Source organism: Bacidia gigantensis (assembly GCF_019456465.1).
Source record: "Bacidia gigantensis strain McMullin 20006 chromosome Unknown contig_246, whole genome shotgun sequence".
NCBI lineage: Eukaryota > Fungi > Ascomycota > Lecanoromycetes > Lecanorales > Ramalinaceae > Bacidia > Bacidia gigantensis.
The window spans coordinates 1,809,481-1,835,738 of record NW_025408602.1 but is presented as its reverse complement, the minus strand read 5'-3'; the positions used below and the strand labels follow the sequence as shown (position 1 = coordinate 1,835,738).

General features: G+C 51.2%; 8 protein-coding genes across 8 annotated transcripts; 3 read left to right on the top strand and 5 right to left on the bottom strand.

The window, feature by feature from the left end:
• Positions 1-953: 953 nt before the first annotated feature.
• Positions 954-3,730, bottom strand: KY384_006218 (uncharacterized protein; the record flags this gene model as incomplete). The annotated part of the gene is made up of 2 exons (XM_044814714.1): positions 954-3,468; positions 3,516-3,730. The coding sequence occupies 2 exons, from the start codon at positions 3,728-3,730 to the stop codon at positions 954-956; spliced, it is 2,730 nt and encodes a 909-aa protein (XP_044668864.1).
• A 795-nt stretch (positions 3,731-4,525) lies between these two features.
• Positions 4,526-8,587, bottom strand: KY384_006217 (uncharacterized protein; the record flags this gene model as incomplete). Its single annotated transcript, XM_044814713.1, has 4 exons — positions 4,526-5,653; positions 5,705-5,932; positions 5,986-6,270; positions 6,293-8,587. The coding sequence occupies 4 exons, from the start codon at positions 8,585-8,587 to the stop codon at positions 4,526-4,528; spliced, it is 3,936 nt and encodes a 1,311-aa protein (XP_044668863.1).
• A 2,040-nt stretch (positions 8,588-10,627) lies between these two features.
• KY384_006216 (uncharacterized protein) lies at positions 10,628-13,578 on the top strand (the record flags this gene model as incomplete). The annotated part of the gene is made up of 2 exons (XM_044814712.1): positions 10,628-11,348; positions 11,399-13,578. 2 exons carry the CDS (start codon positions 10,628-10,630, stop codon positions 13,576-13,578), a joined length of 2,901 nt encoding a protein of 966 aa, XP_044668862.1.
• A 1,282-nt stretch (positions 13,579-14,860) lies between these two features.
• Positions 14,861-16,430, bottom strand: KY384_006215 (uncharacterized protein; the record flags this gene model as incomplete). Its single annotated transcript, XM_044814711.1, has 3 exons — positions 14,861-15,787; positions 15,851-15,939; positions 16,424-16,430. 3 exons carry the CDS (start codon positions 16,428-16,430, stop codon positions 14,861-14,863), a joined length of 1,023 nt encoding a protein of 340 aa, XP_044668861.1.
• A 4,025-nt stretch (positions 16,431-20,455) lies between these two features.
• On the top strand, positions 20,456-21,522 carry KY384_006214 (uncharacterized protein; the record flags this gene model as incomplete). The annotated part of the gene is made up of 2 exons (XM_044814710.1): positions 20,456-21,460; positions 21,514-21,522. 2 exons carry the CDS (start codon positions 20,456-20,458, stop codon positions 21,520-21,522), a joined length of 1,014 nt encoding a protein of 337 aa, XP_044668860.1.
• Positions 21,523-22,445: 923 nt separating this feature from the next.
• KY384_006213 (uncharacterized protein) lies at positions 22,446-22,710 on the bottom strand (the record flags this gene model as incomplete). The annotated part of the gene is made up of 2 exons (XM_044814709.1): positions 22,446-22,585; positions 22,692-22,710. The coding sequence occupies 2 exons, from the start codon at positions 22,708-22,710 to the stop codon at positions 22,446-22,448; spliced, it is 159 nt and encodes a 52-aa protein (XP_044668859.1).
• Positions 22,711-22,796: 86 nt separating this feature from the next.
• KY384_006212 (uncharacterized protein) lies at positions 22,797-23,372 on the bottom strand (the record flags this gene model as incomplete). Its single annotated transcript, XM_044814708.1, has 1 exon — positions 22,797-23,372. One exon carries the CDS (start codon positions 23,370-23,372, stop codon positions 22,797-22,799), a length of 576 nt encoding a protein of 191 aa, XP_044668858.1.
• A 603-nt stretch (positions 23,373-23,975) lies between these two features.
• On the top strand, positions 23,976-25,361 carry KY384_006211 (uncharacterized protein; the record flags this gene model as incomplete). Its single annotated transcript, XM_044814707.1, has 1 exon — positions 23,976-25,361. One exon carries the CDS (start codon positions 23,976-23,978, stop codon positions 25,359-25,361), a length of 1,386 nt encoding a protein of 461 aa, XP_044668857.1.
• Positions 25,362-26,258: the final 897 nt, after the last annotated feature.

The window sequence follows — 26,258 nt, the reverse complement described above, 5'->3', positions numbered from 1 at the left end:
TATTAATCTGGTGACATGGGAGTTGTCTGAGAGTGTTGAGAGCGAGGAAGGAAAAACGGCGGGGGAGAGGAGTGGAAAGCACAAGCGAAGCATGAAGGAAAAGAAAGTGGCCACAAAAGCCAGTCCGGAGCATTGACGATAGAGACTGGCGTTAGGATTGGAATTCGCCGCTGCTGTGACAGATACCGGAAGCAGCAGTCCTTCTCAGCCCCTACAGTGGGGTTGAGATGAGCATAGCAGCGCCTTCTTTCCTCAACAGTCCCACCGGTCCTCACATATCCGCCAAACGCCCCTTCTCTTGTCAACCCACAGACACCACCACACCCCACCCCATCCTCCCAACCAGCCAGCCACACCAACACGGTGCCACCTGACACGCAGCAGCAAGCCAATTACCTCCTCACCAGCCCATCTCAGCCACGAGGCGATGATTTCTGACGCGACGCGAGCGGGCATCCACAGACTTCCTCCGACACGTGTGAGGAATTTTGGTCGGGAAGGCGGATCGCGAAAAATTGGAATAGAATATGCGATGGACGATTATATGTACGAATACAATAATTTGTAAGTAAAAATCGTCACATACCACCCATCCCTAGTCCACCTTACCTCGCATTGCCATAGAGTAGCAAATTCAAGAGACAGAGATATGGCAGTGGTGTTTTGTTTGCTGATGATATGGATGAAATGGTGTGGATAAGGATTCTCATGTCTTCATACAGTGTAGAATAGATAGATAGATTACAGCTATACCTCCCAACCGATACCCCTGCCCTGCCCTAGCCAACTAGTCAGGACATGCATGCATGTATGCGAGTTCTATGTGCGTGCATATAAATCACTTGTTGCCATCCCATCCCATCTCATCCCACCCTATTACACAACCACGAAGCGTATATGTCAATCGACCTTGCTATGCCCCCTTCCCCCTTCGCCCGGATCCACAAAGTCCATTAAAACCCGAATCTCCTGACCCTAGCCTTGTGCCCACTCCCACCCCCAGCCTGCGCTCCACCACTACCAACATGAGAGTGCGGAGAAACACCAATATCAATCCCCCTCAACTCCTCGCTCAACGCCCTATCAGCCGGATTCCCCCAATCCTCCTGTCCACTGCCAATTGGCACCTTCATCGGCACAGGGGGTGCCCTTCCCCCTCCACTACCACCAGGCGACCTCCCATCACCACCGTACGTTGGACTGCCACCCATAAAGCCATAGTTCTCTCGCTCACGTATTGGGTAGTCCGACGCTGAATGCCTCGGCATGGTGGGGAATTGCCTAGGCGCAGCGGCAGCAGTTTCGAGAGTAGGGACAACAGGGCTAGAATTCGGGGCCCCCATACCCATACCGACGCGTGATTTCTTCTGCAGCCTCGCCCGCGCGGAAGATGAGACGGGCGAATTATCCGCACTATAAGATTGCGTCTGTTGTGGCATGGTAGGGTGCTGCATGGGCAGGGCATTTGGTCGAGCTTCCGCGAGCGGGGCTCTTCTCGCGGCGGCGGGTTGGGGCATAGGACGCGCAGATGATTGAGGGCTATGTTTGAACCTGAGCGTGACTTCGGGCCCGCGCTTCGGGGCTTTCTGTTCGGGTTCAGGCGCCCATGTGTCAGCGGGGAGGTGGTCGGAGGGGTCGATGACGCGGCCGTCGTTGCCGATTATGGGGCCGTCGCCGCGCTGGAGGTCGCGGTCGTGCTGAACTGCCGCTTCTCGCGCTTGATCGGGGGTGGTGTAGGCGGGACCGGCTTGGTTGATGGTATTTGCGGAGTCTATCTGTGGATTGAAGGTGTTGAAGGAGTCTGGGGAAAATGGAAGGTCGGACTGTGGGCGTTCGTGAGGAGCTGAGCCAGGTTGTTGAATACTGACGGACTTTCGCTTAGGCGTGCGAAGGTCTGGATTAGATATGCCCGGTCTCATACCTGGTACAGGGACTGAATTCCGATGTCCTCGTGGATCAAGCCCAGGACGTATTGCATTGAGAGGGACTTGCCTCTGCGCAAGAACTTGTCTCTGGGTTGGCAAGACAGGCTCAGACATCTGTTGCTCACGAGGTATCTGTTGCAAGAAGTGAGGATGTGGTTCGATGTGACGAGGATCGGATGACACGCTCTCCTCATCTGGGGTAGCTCTAGCTTCGTAGCCGGCAACCAGGCTTGATGGCATCGATTCTCTGACTGGCGGGTGCGTTTGCCGCTGGCGGTTTTGGGGCAGGGAATGTCGAGATGATGCAGAGTTGGAATGGTGAGAGTGCTCATAAGGACTTGGTGAAGTTGAGAGCATGCCCGCTGGGTTGGCTTGGACCGTATGTACCTGTGATAGTGGGCTGTGGGAGATGCTCGTTCTCTGATTGCGAGCTTGTAAGGGAGACGGAGCGGGAGCACTTGCGTATCCTCGTAGATCGCTATTTTGGGGCGTTTGAGGCAAAGAACGGGAGCTGCTTTCTCGATGGGTCGGAGGAGGAGGTGGGCCATCGTCATCATCAAGACCATTGCCTTGATCAGACCAAGTCTCAGGAGACTCGTGACGTAGTGAGCTAGGTGGCGAGCTCACGTAGGTGCCATATGAATCTACTGAATTCGTAGGCCTCTGCTGTTGCGAAGAGACTGTGCCATGAGGTGTAATGGGTAGCTGTTTCTGAACTTGGTGATATCTCTGTGGCTGTGGCCTTGGAAGCCCCTGTTGAGGCAGAGTGGTGCGATCTTCAATATATGAGTGAGTGGCGCTGTCATCCTCCTCCTCAGCATATGGTTGACGGTGATGGTGATGCTGTGGCATTTGCGGAGGGTACACGTTATCTTCCAGTTCGTCATGATAGAGGTTTTGAGGTGGTTGCGGATTGACTTGATGGAGAGGTGACGAGCGTACAGGCAATGGTGGTAGAGAATATTGCTGAGGACTGTAGCCCTGATGTGCAGAGTATCCATCATCAATGTCCGGCAGGTCGTTTCGAGACTGCTCTTGATATTGATGGTGTTGAGGTTGTTGGGGAGGCGTGTAGAATTGGTAATCATCTGGAGACTCTACGTGACGCTGCTGCGGTATAGGGGGTTGCTCGTGATGCATGCTTTGAGGGGTTTGAGGATGAGAAGATGGCGGCGTTGCTTCTGTTGGATTCCTAGGCAAGGGCCGTCGCTTCATCGGACGAGGTTGACGAGGTCCGCTGAGTCCTTCTCTAGGAGCCTCTGGCGTATCTTCAGTTGGAGTAGACTGTCTGCGATCCTCCACCTTATTGTCTTTGGGCCGGGTATCGTAATAAGTAAGCTCAATCCTAATGTCACCTGCATAGCGTCCTTTGCAACTGAGAGTATGCCATAGATCGTTTTGTCCGCCTCCTCGCACAACAATATCTTCTAACCCAAGCCAAACCTCTCCGATCAATTCGGTCTTCTTATCGTCATTGAATACGGAGACTTTGAGCTTGTAATAATCGGGGGAGTCGTGGACAGTGAACCGAAGCTCCTGGTCCCTGTGAATGTCAGCGGAGATCATTGATTCAAGTGCGGTCCTCCTTACCATCGAGGTGTTTGTCCTCCTCTCTTGTCCGTCTCCGTCTTCTTGGCTTCTTTCCCGAGTCTTGCTGCACAATATGGGTCTTGCTTTCCCATGGTCTTCCGATTGGGAAGATTCTTGGCTCGATCAATGATCACGACGAGGGTGCCGATCTCAGGTCCATCCACAGTCATATCAGCGTATATACCAGCCGTGTGACTGCCTTTGAGGGCGGTCATGGTTTTGGTCGCCATCATGCCCCTACTTTGCCCGTTCAACTAGGGAATTGAGATTTGGAGAGGCGAGGTAGAGATGAAAGTCTCCGGGACCTCGTGGGTAGTAAACGAGATTGCTTGGTGGTGTTCACCTCAATTAGGTCGAATAGAAGGATGGATGAGGCTGAAAGAGGGATGGAGGAGAGAGCTGGTTGAAGAAGCTTGAGGTAAGCTCCTTGCTCGGCATTGGCGAAGCCTGATTCTGAGGGGGCTGGAGGACGAGGTGGCAGGGGAATTTGCAGATCGACGCATGACATCAAATAGCCATTCCGAAATGGACGGTCAGTCCGCGACCGTCGAGGAGATCAGTGTCTTCTTTTCTTGCTGAGTATCGCACAGCTACACAGCTTCCGATGCTGTTTCTATGGCCTCGTCATTGCTGCTGATCGATTTTGCGCTAAAAATAGGACGTAAACAACCGCTACCCCCTAGTGAGAGCCCTAAGCCCCGGCGGCGCAACCGATCCATGGCGCTAGATCCTCCCCGGGAGAGCCCCCGGAAGCTAACCCGCAACTTCAAGGCTCGAACGGGAAATCCTTGATTTGATTTCAGGCTTCCACAATATCAACTTCATTAGACAGTCGTCTGATGTGGATATTGAATTGATGAATTTCTTGTTAAAGTCAGTTATACAAAGCAAATAGCGCACGCTTGCTAAATGCACATCAAAGCCTGCATCCACCTCCAATCAATCCCATATCATGCAATCAAGCAGTAAAGCCACCAATCTTCCCTTCTTCAGCCGGCTAGTCACTCCGTCTATCCACCCAGCAGAAGCGCCTTGAAATCTGCATTGCTCTTCGGCTTTACCTGCTCTTTACGTCTATCTCCCTGTCCATCCCCACCTTCTTCCTCATCATTACCACGTTCCTCCTCCACTTTCTGGCCATTGCTTTTTGCCCGATCCCCATCCAAGCCGACACCACTCTTCTTCAACCCTAGCCCACCCTTGCCGCCACGTCTGCCTGCTCCAATACCAGGTCGTCGTACTTGGCTCGATATAGGCAATGTAACATTTTTTTTCGGACCTGTCGGAATCTTGTCATACTTCTTCTCGGCTTTTTGTTCCTTCAAATCGCCCAAAGTTCCCACTTTCAACTTTCTCCCCGGATGAATTTCCCATCCTTCTAGCGCTAAAGAAGCTTTTCCCACACTCGCTTGTTCTGCGTACTCGATGATGGCGCCCTGATGATCTGGACGCAGGATCAGGCGGATGAGCTTCCCATGCGGTTCCGTTAGCTTCCGCATGCGTGCTTCGTTGACTGTATCGGGGATGTTGAGAAGTGCGAAAGTGCGGGATTGGATCTCCCTTTTCTTGCTTGGGTCTGCTGCTGGACCTGGAGAGGTGGCGCGGTTCGCATCCTCGTCGAGGGCTGAGATGTCAGCAGATGGTGACGCTGTGGTCTGTTGAGACCTTGATGCTACTATTTCATTCTGGCGTTGGCTTGTGTCACTGGTTGAGGGTGTTACGCTGATGGTTCGTCCCTGCCATTCGCTACCGTCTAAAGCTAAGCATTTCTCTGCGCCTTCTTTGTCTCTGTAGACCACAAAGCCGAAACCCTTGGAAACCCCATTGAACTTTTTCGGTATTCTTGCGCTGTCCACATATCCATGTTGAGAAAAGAATTGTTTCAGGTCCCTCCAGTTGGCACTGCTGGGTATATTCATAACAAAAACTTCTCGGCCTTCGTACATTGCCCCCTGCCGCTTTTGTCTGAGAGCGGGGTTCGATATCTTGGCAACAAGCTTTAGATCCCCGTCAAGAGTCTGGCCATCAAGGACTGCCGCAGATTGAGCCTGACTCGACAGCTTGAATTGCACGTAGGCGAATCGACGGTGCGTATTGTATTTGAGGGAAGGAAAGCGAATATCAACGATCTCACCATGCTGGCCGAGAATTAGCAAATGTATCTCGCTCAATTAAATCACAAGACTCACTTCGTCGAATTTGTCCCTTATCCAGGCTTCGTCCGCCGCCGGAGGGAAATTACAGACATACAAAGTTGTGTCAGAGCCAACCTGCACCTCTATGTCGTTGCCGTCGAATGTTTTCATGTCTTTCGTCTGAGCTGTTAATACATCTTCTTTCGACTCGAATTCAATGAACGCTGTCATTGATTTCCTTTCGTCTTCAGGAAGGAGCTTTAGGCTATTGATTTTCCCGCACTAGACCAATGTTAGAGAGGATACGTGATGGATTTAGCTGATGATGCACTTACATCTCGAAAGTATTGGCGGACTCTGGTCTCCGTTGTGTCAACGGGTAGATTCTTGACAATTACCGTTGCATGTTCTCGATCACGCTTAAGAAGTGATGGCTCGGGAAGGCTCTGTTCCTGAATTTGAGGCTCTATTGAGGGTATCTCATCAGGTCGAGTCTTCTTACTGGGTGCCTCCTCTACATCGTCTACTCGTTTCCTTTTCCCAAGAACATCCGTTTCATCACCATCGACAAGCGACTTGCTAGCTTCGAATGATTGCGATTGTTGTTGTTGCTGTACGAGCTGATTTTGGTATTGTTCGTACGCTTCCTTCTGCCCTCCTTTCCTGGATCACTTGATTCTGCTTCCAAACATCGACGTGTGCGGACTGCAGCTGCGGAGCGTCCTCATGGTCCTCACAATGATGCAGATACGTTTGCACAATCTTCTCGGGCCAATCGAGGTCATTTCTCCTCATGGCTTGCTGAAGAGCCTTGGTAGCTTCTGCGGGCCTGGTGAATCTTCCTGTGTCAGCATTGCTATCGTAAGATAGCTTTGACCATGTAATCATCTCCCAGACGTAGAAACGTAGCCAGAAATCATAGTCATGGCCTTTCCTTGGTATCAACTTTCGAAACGTCTCTCGCGCAGTATGCCAATTACGCGCCTGACTCAGATATTTGATGTAGATCTTCTCTAAACGATACTCGGAATCTCCCGGATAGTCTCTGCCATATTTCTTCCGGCCGACATTTTCTACGTCCTCGATAGCTGAGCGAATACCCACCTCAGCAACGTCTATCTCCTCGTCCGTAGAGCCTGGCTTGAAAGCGCGTCGCCTAAGGTAATTGCACCATGCAGTAGTAACCTTGAGCAACTCGTCTATCTCATTTAGCTCTGAGATGCCTGAGCTGGTTGCTTTGTGCTTGATATCACTGATGTCCGTAAAGGGAACGTCGGCAATCTCCGCTGCCAGCATATAGTGCGCCCATAGTGTTCCAGACCAGGGGCAATGACGAGTGGCTTTGTACAGAACCGAAAGCATTGGCAGGTCTTGTTGAGCGTGATGAGCTATTTCTTCATTCAAAAACATGATGTATGACTCCCACAACTGGGTACGAGCAGGGAATCTGAGTAGCGCGCGCTGATAGAGTGCTTTCGTGAGTTCGACACTGAACGAATTCTTTTTGCGGCTTAGACTCATCTCATAATCGATGTATTCGCTGAAGGCCTGCACTTCTGCTTCTGAGTCGCCCTTTTGACTTGCGCGGAGAACATTGATTTCTTTGAAATCACGCATTTCATACTTGTGCTTCGCTTCCGCACCTATGCGGTTTGCGGTCACCATCGTCGGTTCCCAATTAGCATTGTCATGCGTGGACATGAAGGTAGAGAGTTTCTGCGACGTTTGATCCCATGTAGCATGCGGAATCTGGAGACGGTTCATGAACCAGTGCTGCATTCTTGCAATTGCTTCAGGTTGAGGTCTTTGTGGCATGGCTTGTAAATCCTGCAAGAGGAGGTCGGTGTATTGATCCCAGAGCTGATGGCTGTCATTAATACGCCACATTGTCCCTTGCGTGGCTCGTTGCCATGTACTGAGGACCTGCTGCCAACCGAAGAGTTCCGCAGCCATCACCCTCTCCTCGTCCGGTGTAAGGTGACCATTTCTTGCGGTACCAGCCCTCTCCTCTCGGGATGACAATCGATGGCACTCTGACAACATCCACTGTCCATAAATAAGCCAAATCTTGGAGCTTGTATCTTCTTCATTCACGGCCTTTTCACACAACTCCTTAATGGAAAGCTTGTCTTCAAACGATGTAGCCAGTAATATCCGATCTTGTATCCAGTCCGCCCAAAGATCTTCACCAATAGCGAAGCGTGCGCTCATGGCTTCTCTTGCGCTCTGCAAATCCCGTAATAGCTCGTACGAATGAGGGTCGCCCGAAGTTTTCGAGGATGACTGGAGGCGTATATGACTCAACAGACCTTTGTGAAGGAGATTGATGAGTTGAGTGTAGGAATCGGACGAGAAGGGATTTTGGAGGATGTGGTTTCCTGCTTCGGTGATGGTTTGAAGGTCGGATTCGGACAGAGCTTTGGAGAAGTAGATGCGAGGCGTTGGTGTCAGCTGTGGAGAATCAGTCATTGTGACGTCAAATGAACCTGCGCGGAGCCTCGAGGTAGCCTCCGATCTTGTCATATTTTGTAGGCTTGGAAGAGCAGTGGCAACAAGTGTTTCTGCGCTGCGCATCCCCGTAGCATTTGCTCTTGCTGTCTGTTGGTGATGCTGCATTGATGCAAGGTCTGCCAGTGTATCCATACCAGCAGTAGATGGCTGTCTGTAGGCCCTTCCGCCGTCGGCTGAAGGTGTCGAGCTCACACTTAGACGATGACCAGGAACTGGACTTCCATTCGGAGGGGATGAGGCGAGTGCCTGACTTTGTAATGGGGCATTCTGTGGAAGATTGTGGGGTGTACTGGTGTTCGCGGAGTGGTTGAGATTTGATGATCGGGAGCCACGCGGCTTCAACGTCTTCTTGGCATGACTTTTGGCTGCTGGCGGTGGGGTCGCGGTAGGGGACTCTTGCGGAGAGAGAAGGGAGCTGATGTCCATTTTCACTCTTGCAGTCGTCGTCGTTGCTGTGGGGAGAGTCCAAAGCGAGAGGGTAGCGGCAATTGCGAAATTTGTGGACACGTGAGGGCCAGCTTTTATTCCCAAGCCTGTTCAACAATTCCTGCTGCAGATGACACGATTCGTGCATAAAGCTGCCAAGGATGCTCAACTAGCTCGAGGAGGTGCCTGCATGGCCACTTTGGGACGCTCGCTGTTCCAATATTGGTGCGAGGAAGGAAAGGAAGGTCAAGGAGTGGTTGACTCGAGGAAGCGGCGATCGCCCAACGTAATTCCCATCGTAGGTTGTTCTTTCTCCCGGCAGGCCGACCCTAACCGTTCAACAATAATGGTATTCGTGTCTTGAGGGATGGATAATGGTGATGAAGGTGAGAGGAAAGATGAGGATGACGCAGCAAGACAGACAGCGTAGCAACGAGAGCCTACGGGAATGTAGCCTAGGCAGCCTATGGAACCTATGCACCTCCCCGGCGCGATGTTGCAACGTAAAAGCCTTAAATGAGAAATCGACCGCGGTCTAGGCCCTGGAAAACCCCCCTAAGACCTCTAACCGACCTCCCTTTGCATTAAAGTTGCGTCCCGTTACGGTACAATACGAGCTAGATGTTCCTTGGCGCCGCGCCCTGACGTAATGCCCCTAAACGGTGGACTGCGTTGAACATCAGAGCACGTACATGAAGATGCGCGTGCATAAGAATTGTACTCCTTCAAGATGTGTATACTAGAAGAATGCCTGAATCGAGGGAGGAAGAGGTCCAATAGGTGGCACGATGGTCTGATTGATATCACATCACGCAGGCGTACATATCATCATAAAGAAATCCGCTCCACGTCCACGTCATCGCTGCAGCAAGCATGTTATCCCGTACAGGATCTTGCATTTAGAAGATCCTTTTCGGATTCCTGTAAATCACTCAATCAATCCTACGATCCTACCCGCTCCGTTACCTTCCAAGCCAGCGTTGAGCTTGACTTTATCGGCAACAATGGATTGCTTCCCATTCCCCGTCATCTGCTTCCAGTGTGGTACAGACCAGAATCCCTGCCGTAAGTGCTCGTCTGATAATCGGGTCCTGTCTCTCCACGCCTTCTCTCTCGTCATTGGAGTAAGAGATACTAACCTATAGATTATAAGATTGTAAGGTGGTCGGTCCTACCATTGGCTTCTTCACGGCCGTAGCAGCAGCTGTGAGCCTTCCACGCCATTAATGTGCACATGACCGTCCAATGACAAGTTTCAGATTGTTTGCTGGCCTGCTTCGATTTTTTGTGGTTGCTGTGCGACGGACACGGGCAAGAAGTCAGTGTTAAGCTTCCTTTGCCCGCGAGTCCTCCCTTCCTACTTACACTAACTAATACTTCCTTCACCGCAGAATGCTAGGTGCACCTGCAGACGTCAGTGGGCAAATTGGTAATGCAATACCTATATGATCTGGACGTGTCTTGTTCCATTTCAACGGCCAGTGCATAATTAGTTGCGAAAACACAAATGGGAGGTATGGCAAAGGCATGGAGGTAATGAAACAACACACGGACGAATACAAATGACAATCATCGTTTTCTCAGCAGTCAGATGATGTGCGTTAATTATGAAGTATAGAGTATTGGACAGGAGGCATCGCAATTCACCATCTTCAAATATAGTTGCCGTCATCTGTGCATGATGGCGACCTCAGTACTTCACGTTTAACCCCACTAGGTCGTGCAACAACTTCTCTTAGTCTTGTTGGCTTTCGTCTGCGTATTCGTTTCTTGATTCCATGATGTGTCATTCACGCGAAGAAGGATTGTGAGTGGAAAACACCCTCCATTTGACACGTATTGCCACTTGCCCCGCGACGCAAAACACTACACCTCTTGTCAACAAGCACGCGACTTCATATCATGCAAACTTCCTCTGGTTCACCTCCCCCGAATCCGAGTGAGAACTCTTCAAATTGCACCTACTGGAAACTCGACTCGTGAGGAGTGAATCACAATCCTGCTGAGACTCGTTCGAATAGCTATTCATCTCCTGTCGGAATGGCTGATTCGAATCCACGCGCCACACCAGCACCCGTTGATCCAAGAACAGTACAGCTTCGCAAGGCGACCCAGCATCTGCGCTCGCCCAAGATGTCTTCCGCAGAGCCTGCGCCCGATCAGCCCACGGGGGGAACAGAGATGGAACACGGGTCTGCGCCCCTTTCTTTGCTGGAGAACAACAGAAGAAGGACTGATACTCTTATGCTCTACAGGCTTCAAGGCAAGGGGCAGAATCACAAAGAGCCCATCTCACCTACTGAAGTTCAGCGCATAATGCTGCAATACTCTACACTCGGCAATCAGAGCAAAATGTCGCGCTTCCTTGACAGTCTACGAGTTCCTGGGGTTCTCTCTTTTCAGCGTTACATGTACGACTTCTACAAAGAGAGAGGGTTGACTTGCTATTCAGTCATGGATAGCAAAGGTCATATGATTGCTCTGGATTACCAGACCCTCCAGCAGGCAACACCGTTATCTCTTGCGGCCACATACGGATCACCATTGCCGCTGAATGTAGGAGTCGTGCAGCAAGCATTTGAGAACGCAGTGAACAGGTCCGTTGACAAGAAAGGAGACACTGAATGGCACAACTACATAAAGGCTTTGCCCTCAAATGAGCCAACATTTGCAGCAGACGTGACGCCTCCTGAAAAATATTATCATCCAGAAACCGGCTTGAGCTGGGATGATAGCGATACTTTCACTCGCCTTCCCAAATGTTAGTCACATGTGATGGTCTATTCGTTGTATTTCACTAACATATCGCAGTTGTCCCCACTCCGCAATTCAGTCAAGGAAAAGTTGCCTTACCACTCACTGATGTTCGTCAGGATTCAAACGGAGACTCGATTTCAGCATTGACATCTCAAAAACCACCAACGCCGATCAAGGTCTATCAAGAAAGGCGATGTGTTCCAGATGGAACACTTGATGCTGCAGTGGATCAGATTCCTGCCTCTGGTGAAGCGACTTTGTCAACCCCTCCAGTGACCTCAAGACTAGCCAAAACATTTCTGGATCAGAATTGCGAGCCTCTGAGTCCCGTAGTTAATGATGGAGGAATACAAGCAAACAGACCATCAGATTACGCAAGCCTTGTATCTAACGAAGAGCATCATACAGTGATCGAGAAAGGACTACCATCAACGAATTTGAGCTGCGAACAGACTGATGCACCGATTGAGGATCCTACTCCGGTTGAAAGAGTCCCCGAGCGTATTTTTCGGGGAGAAGGGCCTGATCACAAAGGTCCCTGTGGAGATGGTAGCAGTGCTTCAGAATCCATGAGCGAATCGGAGATATCGCAACATACGAACCCTTTAGATGATGAAAGAGAGGCTTTCGAGGCCTCGTTAGACCCAGATCATACTACGACGGACGATGATAGCCAGCATACTGCCAGCAGCTCAAAGAGTCAAGCGAGTTCTTTACACCCCAGCGGCGAAGGGAAAAGGATCTCGTGGCTAGGGAAGATCCTTGATCCTGCACCAGAACATGACGCAAGGAGACGCAAGAGTACGTCGAGCAATCATAACGAAATCGCTCCAGAAGATGAAGTCAGCTTAGTAGATCCAACTCCACCAAATCTTCAAAGAACTTCATCTATTACGGCCAGGCTTCAAACACCCGCAGTTTTCAATCCAATCACCCCACAGGGTCCACGCTCACCGAGTGCAAACCGTACATATGCTACGGACGTCACCCCCTCGCCACTGCCTATGAAAGCCAAACCTAAATTTCGTGATGTTGATGACTCGGGTACGCTTTCGAAGTCATTGTCGGAGCGCGAAAAGAAGAAGGGGACTAAGGGCGTATTTTCAAGTCCGAAGCTTGTCCCTCCACCTTCAGAGATCATTACGAAAAGAATTGAGACAACTGACCCTCGTCGTAACATTCAAGAGACTGCTCCATTCGACACGACTTCCGCCTCCACGGCTGTTCCGCACCAGCAGTCCAATGGCCGTGGCAGGAAAAATGCAAAAAGAGCTTTGCCCCATAGCGACAGCACAATATCAGAGCCGGACAAAATAGCTACCGAATACCATAACGGAGCATCTGGCTCATCAGAGTATATGCCTAGCGAGTCGGATACCTCTCAAAGTAGCGAGGATGGGCCAGAGGAAGTGCTTGAATCCAATCGCAGCCCACAGCGAGCAGCCGATTCTCATACCAGTGAGCGTCGAATGAGACGCGATAGGAGACTCACAATCTCAAAGTTGTTGACCGACGAATACCAGACCCATGACAACACCAATTCCCCAGCAGCTCTTGAAAACATCGCGCCCAGAATCCGCCGAGCATCTGCAGCTCCACAAACCAATACGCATATCATTTCCGCAGGGAGTGATAGCCTCGCATGCAGCGCAGACGAGCACACTCAATTGAGAGAAGGTTTGCAGCCTTCGCGGACAAATCTAGTCCTACCTCAACCTCCCCCTTTCGTGAATCCCAACGGCGCAGGTCTGGCTCTCACTCAGCCTCACGTCTCTTACACCCGATCAAAGCTCCCCCTTCAGACCGAACAAGCGGTAGTCGCCAATAGTATAATCAAACGCACATTCTTGGCATCATCGCAGTCATCCCAACCAACACCGTCACCGAAGAGTCCTGCTTCAAATATCAGCGAGAAAATCTCTCAAAAGCCCAAGGAAGATACCCCTGCCCAAGCAGTCCGCGTCACCGTCGACATTTTGACTCAAAAAGCACCACAGATACCTCCACCTTCGAAAGCCCCCATTGCAGACAAATCACCACTCAAACTCCGCTCCGGCAAACGAGCTCGATCGAGCAGTGGCACAGTCACAGAGACGAAGCAGTCGGCGAAGAAGAAATCTAAACCTAGCGATGGGGGATTCAGAAGCGGCAGAAAGCAAGAGTCAGTGAAGCCTGCTCAGAAAAGGAGGAGTGCGAGGGTCAGCAAGGCTGCCGAGAGTGGAACGCAGAATTAAGAAGAACAACGATGAGCTTGTGCGAGGATGAAGAGCAGCATGCGCAGCAAGTCTTTCTCTGCAGTGCTTTGATATTGTAGGATTGAGAAGGGTGCCACAGGGCCGCTGGATAGCACGCCAGAGAATGAGGATGGCTGTGTGGTTGGACTTGGGAAAGGTCCCACAGCCGACGATAGGGAGGTCGCAGTACCAGTAGAGGCATCGTATCATCCCGTATACCCAAGCGAGCAGAATACAAACTTCGGCTCTATTGCACATCAATTTTCCATGATATTAGCTTGCCTCACACAAAATCCCCGTCATTTTCTGCCCCCCACCCCCAAGTCTCTAACCCACACCATCCATACAATCACATCTCCTTCCCCACCACCCCTCCCCCAAACGTCGTCGGCACCGTATCCCCCTGCGGCTTCTTACTCTGCCTCACATTCGCCTCGACATCATCATTGCCTCCCTCCCCATCCTCATATTCTTTCTGCTTATCCTCCGGCCCTCCCCCCTTTCCCCTACTCCACCACCCTCAAAATCACTATCCCTCGTAAACCCACCCCCTTCTTAAACTCCCCCCTCATCAGGCGCGATTTCACGCCCACTGGATAAGGCGCCCGTACGCACGGTCGCGCCGGGGTATTTGCTTGTCGCGGCTGTGTTGATGCCGGATTCGTTGACTGCGCGGCGGAGGGTTAGACTGGCGTGAGAAGGGGGGTAAGGGGGGAGGGGAAGGGGTAGGGAAAGGAAGGGGAAGGGAAGGGAAGGGAGGGGAAGGGAAGAGGAAATACCGGAATCGCCGGCTTTGGAATCAGTAAGGCCTTGTTTTGTCGCGTAGCTGTTGAGGTCACGCTCCGCTTGGTGGGCGAGGACTAGGGGGTCTTGGTTTTCGTATTCTTTGGACATTGTGTGCGGGGCGTGGGGTCAGTTGATGATGTTCGTGTCTACGAAGGGGCTTGTTGAAGGTGGTTAGGAAGGAAGGTGTCGGTATATGGATTGGAAGAGTGGGGCAATGTGCATGTTGAAAGGCGAGGGTAGGTGATGTCATTTGGAAAATTATACGGTGGGGCAAGAGAGGATGTGTGCGAAAATTGTGACTTCTTCGGAGGAGAGAGTGAGTTGGGGTAGGATAGGATACAATAGGGCAGAGAAGATAGGGTGTGACTAGATTAGTGAGTATACTCAACTAAATCCAGTCGAAACCCTCATTTCTTCCCCTTCTTCATCAAAGCCTCCTCCTCCTCAACCATCGCCTCCAACTCCCTCTCTTGTCCCCACTCCCTCACCTTTTCCATTACCCCCTCCAACTCCCCCTCCCCTGCAGCACATCCGCCAGCCGTCCACTACTATACCCACACCTATGATCCGTAACCCTGCTCTGCGCCCAATTATACGTTCTGACCTTGTCCCCCCTGCCCAGCCCCTTCTTCCCCGCCCCACTCGCCAACCGTACCTTGTTAATCTCTTCCTCCCTCTCCTCCCGTTTCTTCTGCGCGATCCGCGCCCGCAATAACCGCCACGCGCGCTCGCGGTTCTGATGCTGCGAGCGGGACGTTTGCATAGCGACGACGGTGCCGGTGGGCGTGTGCGTGAGGCGCACGGCCGAGTCGGTCATATTGACGTGTTGGCCGCCTGCTCCCGAAGACCTGTACGTATCTACTCTCACATCTTTAGTATTCACATACCCATCGCTCTCAGGGTCTTCGAAATCGTCGACCCCTTCACTATTGGTGCCAGGGGTAGGCGGTGCTATATTCGGTAGCACCATAACCCCAACGGCACTTGTATGCGTTCTTCCCTTCGTCTCCGTAATCGGTACGCGCTGGACCCTATGCACGCCTGCCTCACACCGCATCCTCCCGTACGACCCGGCGTCGGAGAATTCCATCACGGCTTCGAGGATGCGGTCGCTGCCTCCCTGTACCGAGGCGCTGGAGAGAGAGAGGATGCTGTGGGAGAGGTTGTGGTTCTTACAGTAGGATGTGTACATGTTCAGGAGATCGCCAGTGAAAAGGGAGGCTTCGTCGCCGCCTGCGCCGGGGCGGAGCTCGAGGAGGCAGGGGAGGTGGGCGAATGGGTGAGGGGGCGTGAGGGAAGTTTTGAGGGAGGTGATGAGGGTTGTGAGGAGGTCATGGGTTTCATGAAGCTCGGTCTGCGCGAGGGATAGGAGGGTGGGATCTGTGGAGGAGGAGGTGAGGAGGGCGTGGAGCTCAGGGAGTGACTATAGGTGGTCAGGAAGGGTGTGAGTTTGTGAGGGAAAGGGGAAACGGGAAAGAGGGTTTACGTTTGTTGTTGCTTCATATTTTTGCAGGATCGAGGCGACAGTAGAGAGGGAGCCGGCTTTTTTGGCTGTTTCGGAGTCGTATGCGGTGCCTAGTCGGGCCGTGAGTTGGTCATGTTCAGCTGCCAGGGAGCGAGCTCGTGAGAGAACGGCTGGAGAGAGGGTGGGTGCGGTTGCTGGAGAGGTCGTGCTTTGATAGCGCTTCAAGGAGTTGAGAGGGCGCCATAGTGGGCGAGAAACGCGTGCTGAAGCTGCGCATCTCGCCTTCCACATGCTACATTGTTAGATTGCGTTGTGATACCCTGGGAGATCTTTTTGAGAAAGCTTTTTGATAGCACGAGGACGCCAATCGGGACACTAGAATGGGGTCTAGCTTGCGAAATGATTGGCGTCCTCACCGTATCAAAAATCATCCCATCTTGACTACATTCGTTGGCACGGCTTCATGCAGGAAGAGACTCTAGGGAATACGAGCAATGATAAGGACAGAATATAGCCAAGGTGGCTCATACTATGACTGAATTTTCATAATATTGCAATTCTACGCTAAATTGCTAGCCAACAGCTTTCACTCACCTTCCATTCTATAGATATAGACGCCGCAGTGTAATCACCGAGTGACATGGAGTCTGCCGGTTGAGGACGATCTGGGGTGGAAGCCTGCCGGTGGCTGCTAACCTTGTGTACACCTTCTCCTATTCCCTTTTGCTCCGGTCTTTCTCCTGTAAATCGGTGTCTCGTCGATGCTAGGATGAGTATACCATGGTTCACATATAGCTCAATCACAGTCCCGACTAATCTTCTGCTCCCCAATTCCTGATTTCAAGGTGACGCTTCGATTGATGGCCATCCATGGAATGCTCTGTTCAATTAGATGCTGAATTGGCAGGCTGGGCTCTATACCACAAGTCAACCACCCTTTTTCCCCTGAGCCAACAGACCTCTTGTATAGCTTTTTTATTTATGTTCTTCAGAATGTGACGTCGGAATTGATCTTTAGGTGTTCGTCGTACTGGTGTTGACTTAGGTGGGCACTGCTCACGAAGGCTCGTTTCCTGGTCTCTTAGCCTAGTTACTAGTGAAAGAATCAGTCTAGCCACCGACTGCGAGAATTGTGTCTGTCATTTTCATTACTGACAATCGAAGACTTGTCAAATGACCCTCTCAGGCTTCTCCAGTACCTGGTCGTCTCGTACCTGGTTGATCGAGGGATCGGCTTGACTTGAAGCATTCAAGCACTTCAGTGTTGCGTCCTTTCACTCGGCGAGGGAAATTCGGTCATGGCAAGTCTAGCCTGATGCTTCTGGATCAATCAATCATATCGAGCCGTCGGGTGACCTGTTATTCTACCTCGTGGGGAGGCAACAGTATCGTCTTTTCTGGCCTGATCTTTCCAGCCCAGTGAAGCACAGCAATTCGGCGGGGGCTTTGTCATTTTGAATCCACGAGGAGAGAACGGTTTTTCCCTTTCCAGTCTAATCTTTTGGCCAGACCAAACACAGCGAGTCGCCGGGTATTCACTTATGTGGCTTGGTGAGGTGGAAACAGTTTTGCTCTTCTTACCCTGATCTCTTGGTCTTGAATGGACGTCGTTGGGGAATGTCTGCTTCATTAACGAGGCGTGGGCTAAATCCTTGTTGCAGAAATTTTGATTGTTGTCGATACTCCAAGAGTAGGTCCTTCACCGTTGTCTGGACTAGGATATGTCTTCATTCTCCTGCCTGTCACAGTCTCGGTGCTCTTCTTCGTTGAAATTGGTTCGAGTAGGTAAAGGGGCACGGAGGTAGTCGATGTTTGGTGAGTCGATGTTTGGTGAGTCGATGTTTGGTGAGTCGATGTTTGGTGAGTCGATGTATGGTGAGTCGATGTTTGGTGAATTGGTGTTTGTTGAGAGGATCGTTGGTGAGCAGAAGTTTGTGAGACGGTGTTTGGTGAAGCTATTTTCGGTATGACTTCGTACAGATTTGGATAGTGGGATTGCTTCCCTAGTACTGGTTTGCCCTTTTGATCTCCACTGTCTTCCAGTATTATGTCTTCCTCTTTTCAAATCCAACTCCTTGCTTCGCACGAGACCATGACTTCGATTTCGACATGTAAGGGTCGCGGCTTTCAATGAACAGGAGACTGGTTTTCTGGAGAGACGCGTTCTGGCTGAAAGCAAAGGAAGTCGATCAATTGTATGAGACGGCTAGCAGCATGCGCGGTCAGCGCTACTTGCTCTTTTTTGCTCTCCTCCTTTGGTATAACCTCAGCTCTCCCTCTGCGGAAGCAGCTCTGGTAGTACCCGACCGACATCACAATCTCTGGTACTTCATACGGTCGTGAGTTTCAATCTGTTACTGCAACCAGCCGGTTGTTTTTGTCCTTCTCTTGGTCGCTCATGCAGAGCTCTTCATTGGTGATCGAACATTGTTTGGTAAGGATTTGTCGTCGGGGCTTAGTCCTGAGGGATAGAACGTGGTTGCTCGACCTTGATTCATACTGGAAATGTAGCTCTTCATGATAACTCATACCTGACCTCAGAATCAGCTGCGTACTACTATAAACTTGACGATGCTCAACGTACCCGCTTGGTCGATTGGTACTGCCTATCGTTGCACTGTCGGCTCGCCTGTTCCTCGCCGTCGCTACGGCTTTGGTTCACCAGTCAATCTGTCAGTCAAATCCTCAGTTACTCAACAATTCACAGACCGTCGCCAACACTAACGTTGACACCACGGACGCCAGTAGTAAAGCTCCAGACAGGTACGGTCAGGACGTGTCTGACTGGCTAGGACATGTAGATCATATTTCAGCCTGCAGGTATATGAGGCGTTCGAGGTTCAACACCATGGCGGAAATAAGATTGGCGAATCGTCTGTTCCGGACTGTCGGTCAACGCATGCCACGTTGCCTCACGATTTTGAGAGCTGCATGAGGCCAATGGTCAGCGTGTACGAAGAAGAGCGAATGAAAGCAGCCGAACTCACTAGTGAATCTGTGCGACTCTGATCTTGCCGTGACTCCCGGATCTCGACCACGTCAGAGGGCAGACCACTCGTGATTTGGGATGGACGCTCCATTCTGGTACGTGCTTGCTGTAGTGCTGGTTTCATGTAGCAAGGGGGTCAGGCCCTTCTAGACGAGCTTACTGCTTCATCGTACTGACGCCCCGCCTAGCGAATGCGGCGATCGATTGCGTGAATACCTTCTTGTAGGATTCCGTTGACGCAACCCTGGACCCGTACTAAGGTCACTGGGCAATGGAAGGCTTCCGATCATCCAACGTGACGCAGAGGCTCTGGAAAAGCGCAGTCATCCGATGTTCTGTTCCGACGCGTGGTCTGGAACGACGCTTCGGTGAATTTACCCCTGAATGCGCAACCGAGATGGTTTTCCGACCAACTGACTGTCAATACCATACGAGCTCATGGTACCTACGTAGAAATAGTCTTTACCTTAGTCTGGTGATGACTGGAACGTGCTGTTCACTTTTTGTGGCGACTGCGGTCGGAAGTACGCTCTCCGGAACCGGCACGGAGACAACAATGGGCTAAGATATTCAAGAATATCTCGAAATCACGTCCTATCTAGCACCATCCAGCACTGGTTCATGATTATCTAGTAGTTTAAGGACAATCCGTGCTCCAGAGACGTTGGGATGATTCCAAAATCTTGTCTAGCTGCATGATGCCCACTTATGTGGTACGAATGAACATCGCTGCAGTTCATCTGACGACGCAACGATGAAGATAAATTCACATCTCGAGCTATGCTTGTACATGGGGCAACTGTACCCGGCCTGCTAGCACTGTTTACGTCTGCAGCTAGCTATTCACGTCGTGGCCATGCAGGCTGAACCGAGGGAAATTACGGGCACTGATGATTCAACTTAGTCCACGGGAAGGGATCGAGCCTTTCGACCGATAGAAGTAGCTCACGTAGGCCTTTCTTCTTCCTTTCAGCAACCACAAGGCTCCTCGTATCATTCTACGCTGTATTCGTACACTGTCCGCCTGATTACAATATCATACTTCAGTCAAACTCTTTGTAGTACGTCTGTCTGACACGTGAACTCACTCCACGGCCTTTGAAAGATCAACAAGACCACCTAAATCACAGCTCTTCTTTCTTTCAGCAACCATAAGGCTCTTCGTGACAGTAGTATCATTGTACCTTACATTCGTACACTTTCCGCATCACTACGATATCATACTTCAGTCAAACTCGTTGTAGTACGTCTGTCAGACGCGTAATTTCACTCCACGGCTTTCGAAACATCAACAAGACCACCTTGATCACGGCTTTTCTTAGCCTCTACCTCTTGCAAAGTCAACACGAGCAACAATATCACAATCATTTAGCTTCCACCACGTCCATACGCATCTTACGCCTACTTGAAGGATCAAATTCTCAAAGATCGCACGTCTGAATCGTTGAATTGAAGCTCTGACACCTTACACGACTCTCATCCTGTCGACAAAGCCATTGTGATTCTCTCATATCCCACCATACTCGATATCTCCACAGACCGTACGGACACTTCAGCCGTTTGAGCTTCCCCTGAAACCTTTCCTGCAGAACTTACGACAGCGTCAGCGACATCTCCATCACTGAATCACATCAGAAATGTCTGCGAACAATACAAGCTCTCGTAGCACCGGCGAATCTACTAGGACCACCTTTCTCGGCATGGTTTTGAACGACGACCAGTCCGTCGCGCCGACCTTCCCAACAGGTCAAACCATGAGCTCCGCAGTCGATAGAGCCATTCGACGACTCCCCACGCCCCCGCCCCGCCAAACCACGCCGGTGCCATCGGATCCGGCACGTTACCATACTCCAAATCCAGCCTTCTCCATCAGCTCCGCTCTGTTGGAAGTGGTTAATGCCGAGCTCACCACCCTCAATCCCGCCGTCTCCGCCCAACAAAGCTCCTTTGGGACGGCTTCTCTTGCCCCCCGCTCCGCTGCCCCCGCCTCCTCCGCCGGTGGAAACCCGGCATACCTGGATGCCATCCAGGCGCAATACCAGACCGCCCCCGCCCTCGCCGCCCCCCACCCCCACGGAGAAGGCACGATCGACAGCTCCGCCTCGGCGGACACGGCAAACAACGCTGCTCCCCCGGCCCAACAGGGCGCAAGTGCCCAAGGGCACGTTTTCATCGGGTCCTGGCCGTGCGTTGCGGTGACGAACTGCGTCACCGGCAACGACGACATGCGGAAGGTCGTGTCACATGTATTCGGCCGCAACAAGAGAAGTACCTCGCTCCTCCCCGCCGACGCCTGGCTGCGGTGGTGCCGCAACCACTACCAGCGGAAATGCTACCGCGGCAAAGTCGAGGGCAATTGGCACCTCCAGCAGCTGGGCGTCGTTCGGGAGCAATTAGCTCGTTTTGAGGAGACTCGTCTGGTCGCGTCGTTCGATATTTATTTGACCAGGGCGGCGGAGGCGGCGGCACGCGATGCCGACAATTGGGAGAGTCTTTTGCTGGGGTTGGTGGGGAATGGGCGGTCTTTTGCGGAGGTGAGGGATGTGCTTGATGACCTCGAGACGTGTTTTGAGGATGCGAGATTCGCCTCGCGGAGGGGGGATGAGAAGGCGTTTCCGGGGCTAGAAATAGTCCCTAATATTGTGAGTGGTTGTGCTTCTTATTGGTTGATAACAGACTGACGATTTCGCCTTAGCCTGAGTAGTTTGGTGGCTCTTTTCCCGGTGTGCTGGTTGTTTTGTGGCTGTTCTGTTGTTGTGGGGTGTGTTTTGTGGCTGTTCTGCCTGTGTGCTGGTTGTCCTGTGGTTTCTGTTCTGTCTGGCGTTGTGGTTTGTGGCCTTTGTGCCACAGGTAAGAGCCTCTATGAGGCTGCAAGAGAGGAGGAGGAGGTCGCGCCTGGAGCGTGCCTCGTTGTTACTAGTCTGCCAATCAATTCAAAAGTGATTCAAAGCCAATTCTCCATTCCCTATCTCTTTTCTTAACGCTGCGAAAGGTAAGATTGCTTCTGGATGCAGTTGACCGTAGTTTCTTTCATAGAATAAAAGTTTCTGCTAGCCACATTGAGGTAGGCATCCCATTATGCTTACCTTGAAAGAGCTTTGCACATTCTATTTATGGCTGCTATGCCTAAATTATTACTAGATTCTACCCCTGTTACATTGCGAAATCAGATATTTGACCTCTATATTCTTCCTCTTTCTTAGATGCCTAGCTACTTTGGGATATCTTATGCTAGATTCCACCACTGCAGCAAGGAAGAAGCAGATTCTATACCTCTAGATCTCAGCGAATCGTTAGATAAGTGGATGCTTTAGGACACCGCATACTTGAATCTTCTACCTTGTTCCAAAGCTGCTACTTAGATAAGTGGCTGCTAACAGAAATTAAATACCAGATTCAACTATATTTACAACCGCCTATTAGATAATTTACCTCTAGATTCAAGCTGCTCATCAAAAAACCGGCTTCTCTAACCAAACGCTATGTCAGATTCATCCACTTCTACACTAGTGAAATCGGCACGAAAAGCAAAGAAGAATGAGAGAAAAAACGGAGTAATAATATGGGAATTATTTTCAGTTGCTACTACACCAGAAAAATAGATACATCATACTACCCGCCCACCCGCTACCACAACATAAACTGCCTCTGCGCCGTGACCGGCCTATCAGGCAATTGCACCCAAACCTTCTTGTTCGCTCGCTTCTCCTCTCGATCTTTCGCCTCGCGGAGGCGCGTGCGCTCTTCTTTCAGCAGTACTGTTATGCCTGTGTGTCGAGTCAGGACTGTAGCAGATAGAGAAATATGCGCTCAGTGGAGAAAGGAGAGGGTGGGGGGGTAGAAGGAGGGAATGAAGCGCTGGGGTGTGCTTACTTGTGCTTGGATTATCCATGATATTCCTCTTCTTCATCGCCCGGTAATCAACAGAGTGCCCATACTTTCCCCGGCCAACCCAGGCTTGGTCGACATATATATTACTTAAGTCCTCGATGGTGCGTCTTTTGCCATCCTTATCTCGTACAACAACAGCTTTCTTCGCTTCTCCCTGCCCATCCAGCACCTCCCCCCAGGCACCTTTTCCCCCACCCCCACCCCCTTCTCCTCCACCCTCTCCCTCTCCTTCGCTCCCAGCTTCTCCTCTCCCTTCTTCCCCTTCCCCAACCCCATTCCCCTCTTCACAATAGCCGTACTCCTCGCCAGCACTAAATGCTTGAGCACATCCCTCGCGGCCTTCTTCTTCGAGAACCGCATCTGCACCATCGCCTCCCCGAGCGGCTTTCCTGCAATCTGCCTCGCCAATGGCCCCAGCTTCTTCACGGACGTCTTGAACATCGGAGATTTACTCGTACATTCGCGTTCTTTCTTGCGGATGCTGACCACCGGGGATATGCGGGAGCGGCGGTGCGCTTGGCCGATGATGTGACGGCGGGCGCGGAGGTGGGCGGTGCGTGGGTTGCGGGGTTCGCGTTTTGGAGAAGGGGGAGAAGGGGTTTCGCGCTTGGGGTAGAGCTCGGAGTCGAAGATTGAGCCTGGGGCAAGACTGCCGCGGTCCATTGCGGCGCCGGCTTCATCTTGGGTGGGAGTAGGGGACTGGTCCTGGGACTTGGGTTTTGGATAGAATCTGCGGGTTTTGCCATTGGTTGTGTAGGTCTTTGCGTGGAGGCATTGTGGGATAGGCAGGATGATGGATTGGTGTGGTTGATGGTAGGAGTTGGAGATTGTATGGGGGCGAAAAGTTGGCGCTGTGGATTGATTAGCATTGCTTGCAGAAGAAACTGTGCATGCGATACCTGAAGAGCGCAAACACCTGGAGTATGTCGCCATTGAAAGGTGGGTGCACGGTGCAGAAAATTAATTATATTCAGATGATGGGATGACATCTGAATTCCGCGAAGATCATTGACAGCGGAAAAATATAAAGCCGAGTCCGGGCATCTGCCAAGCCGGATGCCTATCGGGCCTCGATCGGCTTGATCCGTCAATAAGAAAGATGCGCAACAATGACGATGGGATTCTATTTCACTCAACCAGAGACTTTCAAGTGACGCAGACAGACGCAGCAAGTGAGGCTTGAGTAACAGAGCTTACACGCCTAAAGACGCTATCATATTTCAATCAATTCTGCCAATACGCTGTCAATAGCTGTTCTTTTGAGCTATGGAACCCCAACGACTGAGAACCAAGGCACAGAGACTTCGAGACAATCTTGCCCAATCCTTTGACCAGACCAGACAGAACTTCTGGAAAGTCCAGCAGCACAATATCCGGACATTTCGCCGCCAGCCCCTCGCTGAAATATCTGGATCCTTCGGAGACCTAGGCACGCTCCTGCCTTTGATGATCCTACTGACAGAGCAGCATGCAATTTATCTGTCCAGTACTCTTGTATTCAGTGGACTCGCCAACATTGCGACAGGCGTCCTCTTCGGCATCCCGCTGCCCGTGCAGCCCATGAAGGCCATAGCGGCCGTAGCGATCGCACAGCGCTTCTCACCCCAGGAAAACGCCTCTGCTGGTCTCTTCGTCGCGGCCGTGATTGGCCTGCTCAGCATCACTGGCTTGATTCACTGGCTCACCAGACGGGTGCCAGTTCCAGTTGTCAAAGGCATTCAGGTCGGCACCGGCCTGTCTCTTATTAGCTCAGCAGGGAAGCTGTACGACAGCAATGATGCAACTCCTTACATTCTTGTTATTGTCTTCCTTGGCCTCTTGGCTTCTGCTTCCTTGAAAAGAATTCCATACGCCTTGATTCTTCTAGTCGCAGGCGTCATTGCTGTAGTTGTAGGAGAAGCAGCAGTCCGCTATCCGACAGCCTGGCCGACATTCAGCATCTGGAAGCCACGTACCTTCGTTCCTTCAAGCGAAGCTTTTGCCAAAGGTACATTGGATGCAGGCATTGGTCAAGTTCCGCTGACTGCCCTCAACTCCGTAATTGCGGTTACCTTTTTAGCAGCGGATTTACTCCCTGAGGTGCCAACACCCACAGCAACTAGTATCGGACTCAGTGTAACATGCATCAATCTTATCGGTGCTTGGTTTGGTGCTATGCCAGTGTGTCATGGAAGTGGTGGTCTTGCAGCCCAGTACCGCTTTGGCGCACGGTCAGGATCGAGCATCATCTTTCTCGGGCTCGTCAAATTCTTGCTCGGGTTGTTTGCGGAGAGGATTGCAGAGTGGCTATTTGTGTGGTTTCCGAAGGTGTTACTGCTTATTCTAGTCGTTGCTGCTGGTCTCGAGCTCGTGAAAGTTGGTGAGAGCCTGAACACGGACGAGTCGCTGGACCTGCTTCCGCAAGATCAAGAACGCAGTAAGCGAAGTGATCTTGGGATCGGAGGCGACAAGTCTGCGTCAGAGTTGACAATTGACGAGCGCAAGCAAAGGTGGACAGTGATGGCTGTGACAGTTGCCGGCATTCTAGCTTTTCACAACGATGCGATAGGATTTGTTGCTGGCATGCTTTGTCACTGGTCATTTCAGCTACATGATCGATACGAAGCCCATTTGCAGTCTCGACGTGGGCCTATCCAGTTGGGTGACGACTGATCTATCCCTCTGCGTCTTCTTGGTGGATTTGATAATGGTTCGGCAAAACCGTGGATTATTAGCTAAGACACTAACGATTCTTAGTGCATACATTTACCACTCCAAGCATGGACTTCGACACTTCGTTCACCTTGTAGCTGCTGCATTTAGCACTTTGAAACTTCGGACTTTGTTAACCTCTTTGAATCTGACCCACGATATCATTCCTGTGATCTGAATCGTCGGTCTTACTATCGATATTCGGTAAAAGTAGATCATCAACATCATCCAGACTATCGTGATTGTGCTAGGTGTGAGGCCAGCTACAAAGCCAAATCCTAATCAGGGCAACGAACTTCGCTTACTCTTCTCCAACAACACCACGTGTAAACGACGTCAGCTCGACCCAGAACAGCTGCATTTGACCTGAAATCAACCCAATCGAAAGCATCACGAGCTCAATTTGACAGTACACGGACAGATTGTGAAGCTGATACCTGCAGATCATTGACCATTGACCTTGTATGACCCCAGCTCGTAACACCCATCTTTCTCTGACCCTCCTGACTCGCTCATTTACTAGATATCACACACTTAGCCACATCAGATCTTTTGTCACCACCTGTCGCAGCACAGAATCCTCCAAGAATAGCCACGAAAGTACAGTCCACCGTGACATTCATACCGCTAGCTCGTAATCGCACAATCAATCAAGACTCTCGCCAGTTCAAGATGTAAGTGACCATCCCGCCATGCTATCTTCATTATGTACTCTCAACCCGATTCTAACCACCGCTTCCCTTCTTTCTGCCTTCTCTCCGCTCTCTTTCCTACCCTTTCTGCCTCTATTTACACGTCAATCCCGTCCAATCAGGCTGCAATAACTGACTGACTTGGCGAACTAGGTGTGTCGCTCAC